The sequence below is a fragment of the Jaculus jaculus genome, chromosome 7 (assembly GCF_020740685.1).
Source record: "Jaculus jaculus isolate mJacJac1 chromosome 7, mJacJac1.mat.Y.cur, whole genome shotgun sequence".
NCBI classification, from domain to species: Eukaryota; Metazoa; Chordata; class Mammalia; order Rodentia; family Dipodidae; genus Jaculus; species Jaculus jaculus.
The window spans coordinates 93,054,087-93,061,384 of record NC_059108.1 but is presented as its reverse complement, the minus strand read 5'-3'; the positions used below and the strand labels follow the sequence as shown (position 1 = coordinate 93,061,384).

General features: G+C 50.1%; 1 protein-coding gene across 1 annotated transcript; it reads right to left on the bottom strand.

The window, feature by feature from the left end:
• Positions 1–1,168: 1,168 nt before the first annotated feature.
• Positions 1,169–6,335, bottom strand: LOC123462173. Its single transcript, XM_045154770.1, is given in 4 exon segments — positions 1,169–2,354; positions 2,439–5,165; positions 5,167–6,005; positions 6,008–6,335. Coding segments are annotated over 4 exon segments (5,031 nt in total). The 3' UTR covers positions 1,169–1,217.
• Positions 6,336–7,298: the final 963 nt, after the last annotated feature.

Genomic DNA, 7,298 nt, shown 5'->3' with positions numbered 1-7,298 from the left:
CTAGGAAAGTTGTTATTTCTATATAGGTAGTTAACCCTGTGGAGCAGGCGAGGTAGGCGTCCGAGGGGGCCGAAGCATATGTGTAACTTTTGGAATCTATGGTGAGAGTCTGATTACAGATCTCTTGGAGGGAGGTAGGGGGCAACATATGAGGGCCTACCAGACAGAGTCCTGCTCCAGAGAGAAAACTCATAGTGAGTCCTTGAGTGCCAGGTGGGGGCCTCCACCGCAGGCCAGAGGTCTCATTGGTAAACGTTACTTTTCCTGAGGCGGCTAGTCCTTCATAGAAGGGGGGGCTGGAAGAGTAACAAATCCAACATTCCCCCAGAGCGTGGTTGACAGAATTAAAGACCTGAATAGAGGAATTGATCAGAGTTAGGATGAGATCGGCAGAGGAGGGGGACCTTGGGGGAACCGTGGGTCTGAAAAAGGTAGAGGCAGCTGCAGTTGGGGAAGTAGAGGGGAGTGATTGCTGGGGTGGTTTAGGTTGAGTTGGGGATTGTGGGTTATGGAGTGCAGGGTTGGGGCCTATACTGGCTTTTTGGTAATCTGGGAGAGTTTTAACCAATTTAATTTTGAAGGTGAGGCCTGGATCGGTCCCAGAGACATATAAACGGAGGCCCCATTCAAATCCTCTGAGTCCCCAATCCTTAGTTTTTGCATGCTCAGTGAATGAGATAGATATCGGGTTACACCATTGGTGGCAAGCAGGCTTAGATGAGGTTTTTCTTTTAACAGTAATGTAATCCCATTTAGAAGAGGGCCTCCAATAGGTGTCCCCAGTGGTTTCACATCCCCAGGTGGCTCAAAAATAATCAGGGGAATATCCACATCTTGAGTTTAGGGTTCGGTCCCTGTGGGCTCCTGGACAGACGTATATGGGGGCTCTGTTGAGTCGCTCGCGTCCGTCTGGGCTATCACATCTAGGAAGGTTGGGGGGAATCGTCCTCCCAAGAAGGGGCTCAAGGGGAGGGCGATAACTTATGGGTGAGGCCATGGGCAAATAGTGGTTAGGGGTGCCCCAGGCTGAGTCAGCCCCTAAAGCTAGTTTGCACAGGTCTACTTCTAAGACTGGCCAGGGGTTAGATGTTGACAGTTGAGATGTGGAGTTAGCAACATCTCCCGCTTGATTAATGATTTGCCAGGTATAATTGTAAAGCTGATAGGGTGAAGAGGATAGAGAACAAGGCAACAATATAATTAACAATGTCCAAACCTTAAGAAACTTCATCGCGGCTGACAGAGACACGGCGAAGACGCAGTTTAAGGGGGTTATCAGTCTTTGTCAGCTGCCAGTGGGGGTCAGGTGATGGAGCTGGTTTCACGTGGGATGCATGGATCCAGACAGCTATCCCGTCTACCTTCACGGCGGTGGGTGTCGTCAGGAGTACCGTGAAGGGCCCTTTCCAACGAGGTTCGAGGTTTGAGGGTCGGTGTCGCCTCACGTAGACTGAGTCCCCCGGCTGGTATGAATGCGGGGCTGGGTCCTTAGCAGGCAGATAGCTCTCCTTCAGTTTTGGCCATAAGTCCTTTTGGAGGATATATAGCGCCTGGAGCCTGTGGTTCAGATCAGAGGAAGAAATTATATCTGGGTTCTGCATTAACAACTTATTAAGTGGGGTTGGGACACCAAATAAAATCTCAAAAGGAGTTAGGTTAAACTTGTAAGGGGTGTTGCGAACTCGGAAGAGGGCCCACGGAAGGAGCATCACCCAATCTGTACAGCCAGTCTCTAAGGACAATTTAGTTATGGTCTCTTTTAATGTTCTATTCATTCTTTCTACCTGTCCTGAGCTCTGGGGTCTATAAGCACAGTGTAATTTCCAATTGATCCCCAAAGTTCTGGCCACCTCCTGACTTACCTGGGCAACAAAGGCAGGACCATTGTCTGAGCCTATTACCTGAGGTACCCCATATCTGGGGATGATTTCTTCTAAAAGTTTTTTGGTTACCATTGTGGCAGTCTCTTTTTTAGTGGGATAGGCTTCCACCCATCCAGAGAATGTGTCTATGAAAACTAGAAGATATTTATTCCCGTAGCGAGCAGGTTTCAGCTCAGTGAAATCAGTCTCCCAATATAAGCCTGGTCGATCTCCGCGAAGTCTCTTTCCAGGGTCCGTCTGGGAGGTCTGGGCATTTACTTTTTGACATGGGATACATTGTTTTACCAGCTTCTCAGCCATTTCTTTGAGTCCTATTATGTGATAGTCAGTCTTTTTGAGGGTTTCTATTAATTTTCTAGCTCCAAAATGAGTTAGCCTATGTAGCTGTTGCAGAGTGGATTCTGCTTGTTGTCTAGGTAGGATATGTTTCCCTTCTTCTGTCTCCCATCTTTGGGTGTCCTTATTAAATTTCTTTTGTATTCTAGTCATATCTTTTAGGTCCTGTTCAGTATATTCTGAAGGCTGTAACTTTGGGAGGCCAGTCTCTTTTTCAACTAAGGGGAGCAGATACGCTCCTTGAGCAGCCTTTTTGGCCTCTGCATCAGCCATCCTGTTTCCTCTTGCCACTAGAGAGTTTCCTTTCTGGTGCCCCGGACAATGGACTATGGCCAGCTTGGCCAGCCGATGCAGGGCATCGAGTAAATCTAAAATTTCTTGTTTGTTTTTGATTTCTTTTCCTGCAGAAGTTAATAATCCTCTCTGTTGATATATTGCACCATGTACATGTGCAGTTGCAAAAGCATACCGGCTGTCTGTATATATGGTAGCTTTTTTCCCTTCTGCCATATTTAGGGCCTGGGTTAATGCAATTAGTTTGGCCTTCTGGGCTGAAGTCCCTTCAGGCAGTCTGATGGCCCAAATCACCCTGTCTCCGTCAACAATTGCCGCCCCCGCCATCTGCTTACCTTCAAGGAGGTAACTACTGCCATCAGTGAACCAGGTTACCTTGGCATCCGGTAGTGGCTGGTCCGTCAGATCAGGTCTCGTTCCGGTAGCCTCAGCCAAGATGTCCCCACAGCTGTGGATTACTGTGGAGTCGGGGTCTGGCCAGAGGGTAGCCGGATTCAGTTGAGTGGGGGGTGCAAACTTGACTCTATCCGAGTTAAGGAGGAGACTCTGGTAGTGGGTGACTCGGGCGTTTGAGAGCCATCAGTCTGGAGGCTGGCGGATGACACTCTCCAGTGCATGGGATGCAATGACTGTGACAGTCTGCCCCAGGGTTAATTTATCAGCATCCTTCAAAAGTAAAGCCACAGCGGCAATAATCTTAAGGCAAGGGGGCCACCCAGCGGCCACTGGATCCAACTTTTTTGATAAATAGGCCACTGGCTTTCGCCAGGGCCCTAGTTTCTGGGTCAGTACCCCTTTTGCAATGCCTTTCTGCTCATGTATATACAAGTAGAATGGCTTGGAGGTGTCGGGAAGGGAGAGAGCAGGTGCCTTCAAGAGGGCACGCTTGATGTCGTCAAAAGCCTGTTGTTGTTCCTCTCCCCATTGGAAAACTGCAGACGTCTTGGTCAAGGGGTAAAGGGGGGCCGCTAGGGCAGCGAACCCCGGTATCCACAGTCTACAAAATCCTGCAGATCCCAGGAATTCCCATACTTGTTTGGCATTTGCAGGCACTGGGATCTGTTCCACAGCCTGTTTACGTGCTTCCGTTAGCCATCTCCGCCCTCCTTTCAGGGAATACCCCAAGTAGGTTACTTGCCTTTTGCAGAGTTGGGCTTTTTTTGCCGAGGCGCGGTAACCCAGGCGGGCCAGTTCCTCTAATAGCACCTTTGTCCCCTGTTCACATTCAGTTTGGGTTCCAGCTGCAAGGAGCAAGTCGTCAACGTATTGGAGGAGAGTTACCTGGGGGTTTGAGGTTCGGAAGGAGGCCAGGTCCTGGTGAAGTGCCTCGTCAAAGATGGTGGGTGAATTTTTGAATCCTTGAGGCAACCTGGTCCAAGTCAGCTGTCCGGAGATTCCGGAGTCTGGGTCCTTCCATTCAAAGGCAAAGATAAGTTGACTCTTTTCATGCAGTGGCAAACCGAAAAAAGCATCTTTCAGGTCCAAGACTGTGTACCAGTCTCGATCCGGAGGTAGTGAACTCAGGAGGTTATAGGGGTTAGGCACGGTTGGGTGTAGGTCTTCAACCCTCTTATTAACCTCCCTTAAGTCCTGAACTGGGCGATAGTCATTGGTATTTGGCTTGCGCACTGGTAGCAAAGGGGTATTCCAGGGAGACTGGCACCTTTTTAGGACTCCTAATTCTAAGAGCCTCATTATGTGAGGTTTTATTCCTTCTCTGGCCTCCTGACTCATGGGGTATTGACGTACCGAGACAGGTGTTGCGGAAGCCTTTAGATTAACAATTATTGGCGGTTGATGGGTGGCCAATCCCATCCCAGCAGTCTCGGCCCATGCTCCCGGGACTTTGGTGAGCCATTTGCTAATGTCTGCATTGGTCTGAGGCCTTTCAAACAGCCTATGTTCATCTTCTAGTTTCATGGTTAAAACATGGATAATTTCCCCATGTTGGTCAGTTACTTGGGGGCCCTTCTTTGTGAAGGTAATTTGGGCTCCTATTTTTGTTAATAAGTCTCGCCCTAATAAGGGAGCAGGGCAGCCTGGAATCACGAGGAACGAGTGGGATACCCGGCCCACGCCTAGGTCCACAGTTCTTCGGGTAGTCCATGAAAATTGTTGATTTCCAGTAGCCCCGAGCACCCACGATTTCTTGTTAGAAAGGGGTCCCTCTGGTTTCAGTAGGACCGAATGTTGGGCACCAGTGTCCACTAGGAACCGGATGGGTTTCCCCTCCACCTTCAAAGTTACCCTAGGCTCGGGGAGGGGATCCGAGCCCCGTCCCCCTCATTCATCATCTTCTAGGGTCAGAACCTCTTTTGGTTTCTTTTTGGGGCAGTCTTTAATCCAGTGTCCCTTTTCTTTGCAATAGGCACATTGGTCCTTTTCTAATTGGCACCTGTTGCCCAGGTTTTGCTTCTGCCTAGTATCCCTAGGTCTTCCTGTGTCTTTTCTATCCTGGATTACGGCAGCCAGAATTCGAGTCATGTTTTTCTCATGTCTCTTATCACGTTTATAGTCCCTTTCTTCCTGCTCTTTTGCCCTTCTCTCCTCTTTTTCTTCTTCAGTTTCTCTTTTATTATAAACCTTTTCTGCTTCCCTGACTAAATCTGACAGAGTATAGCGGCTTAACCCATCGAGTCTTTGTAATTTTTTTTCTAATATCTGGCGCCGACTGATCTACAAAATACATCAGTACTGAAACCCTTTGTTCCTCCGCCATAGGATCAAAGGGCGTATATCTACGATAGGCCTCCATGAGGCGCTCAAGGAACAAAGAGGGGACCTCATTAGGTCCCTGAATGACTTCCCTTACCTTGGCCAAATTGGTAGGGCGTCTTGCAGCCCCGCGGAGACCAGTCACCAGAGCCTGGCGATAGATTCGGAGATGCTCCCTACCGTCAGGGGTGTTGAAGTCCCAGTTGGGTCTGATAAGGGGGAACCCGTCATCTATAACGTTCTGGAGTTGGGTTGGGCGCCCGTCGTCACCAGGGACGTTCTTTCTGGCCTCCAGCAGGATACGTTCCCTCTCCTCAGTCGTGAAGAGGGTCTGGAGTAGCTGCTGGCAATCGTCCCATGTGGGCTGGTGGGAGAAAACTAGGGATTCCATGAGTGCAGTTAATTTTGAGGGGTCCTCCGAGAAGGGAGGGTGGTTGGCCTTCCAATTATAAAGGTCTGCGGAGGAGAAAGGCCAATATTGTAGGGGTGGCAGAGGTCTCTGAGTTGGGTCATCTCCTGGTCCTAAAGGGGGTGGGGGTCCTATAGCCCTAAGTGGTAGGGCAACGGTAGTATCAGGAGACAGAGCTCGTCTACTCCGGGTCCCCGTGGCTGGGCCCCCCTGTATCCCTTCTTGTGAGGGGGCAGGAAGAGGAGCTGTGGGGGTGTGGGTTGGCGGGTAGGGAGGTGGTGAATCCAGAAGGAGCTCCGTCTGAATGTCCGGGTAAATCTTCTTTTCCTTCCGGGGGGGGGTCCTGCAACGAGAACTTTTGAATCCCCTGAGGGGCTACTGTTAGTGGGTTGGGGAGGAATCCAGGGCTTCAACCAGGAAGGCGGGTCTTGGACAAGATCCTGCCAAGTAAAAATGTAAGGCATCTGGTCGGGGTGGCCTCCGGGCTCCTGCAAGATGATCCGTTTAACAGCCTGGATAAGATCTGGGTTGAAGGTCCCTCCTCGGGGCCATCCAACATTAAACATAGTCCATTCTCCCTCACATAGAGTTTGCCATTTTCCTTTATTTATTTCAACAGATAAACTATGAGCTCAGCTCTTAACGTCAGTCCAGTGAGTTAATGTCAAGTCCAAAGGGGTTGAGATAGTCTGTCCCATGTTAGAAGAGAAATAAAAGAGATAGGAGAACAAAAGGATCTGGAGAACACCGAGAACAAAGAGACAAAGGCGGCCCGCTCGCTGCTCGAGTAAAAACGAAACTGAAGCAGATGGCGGCGAGCGGGACCCAGATGATGCTTCCCGACAGAGGCGAACTCGATCCGAGTTCTTCAGATAGGAGACAGAAAAACCTGTCTCCTGGGGGCAATCAGGAGCGTCCTCCAGATTGCTGGGTGTTGGTCCTCGGGCCTGTCAGCCCCGACTCAGAGCACCCAAAGGGAAGGCATCCAGATACTGAAACCGGTTGAAATCGAGAATTTTTCCAGAGGACAGATATAAGAGTACAGACATACACGGACAAGACAAAGACAGGAGGCGCCTCTTACCTCTGAGGGGTCCTAGATGAGGTCTGGGGTCCTGTAGAGCCTCCTGGCTGGCTCGCCAAATGTGGGGTTCTCTGGAGGGGTCCCCGCTCAGGGCTGTCTACGGGACCCCAAGAACACTCACGCAGGACACTCTCAATGCAAACCGCACGAGGTTTATTGAATCCGATGCATCGGGGCTCAACACAGATTCCTCTCGCAGGAGGGGGTGAAGAGCCCCTAGTAACGGGTTTGGTCAGCTTATAAAGGCTAAAATCATAGGTATGCATAGTCATAGGGCTTTCCAGCCGTGGGTCCCTCTGATTGGGTGGGGCCCACGGTGCGGGCTCGTGTCTGGGGGCTTCAGATATGTGTTGACCGTTGATTGGTTGTGTCCAGGTGGGGAGCTATCTTAATGAGGAACTAGGAGTTGTTTGTTCAGCTCGAGTTCCTGGAATTTAGGCATTGTGTAAGGCGCACAAAAGGTCAGGTTCCTCATGGTATGCTTTTTACAAAATGGAGGCGGTTGTAAAATGGCAGTTCTGCGGTTCAATGCAGCAGCAAGCAAGCCTTATTACAGAAGCTTAAAAAGGCAGGTTAG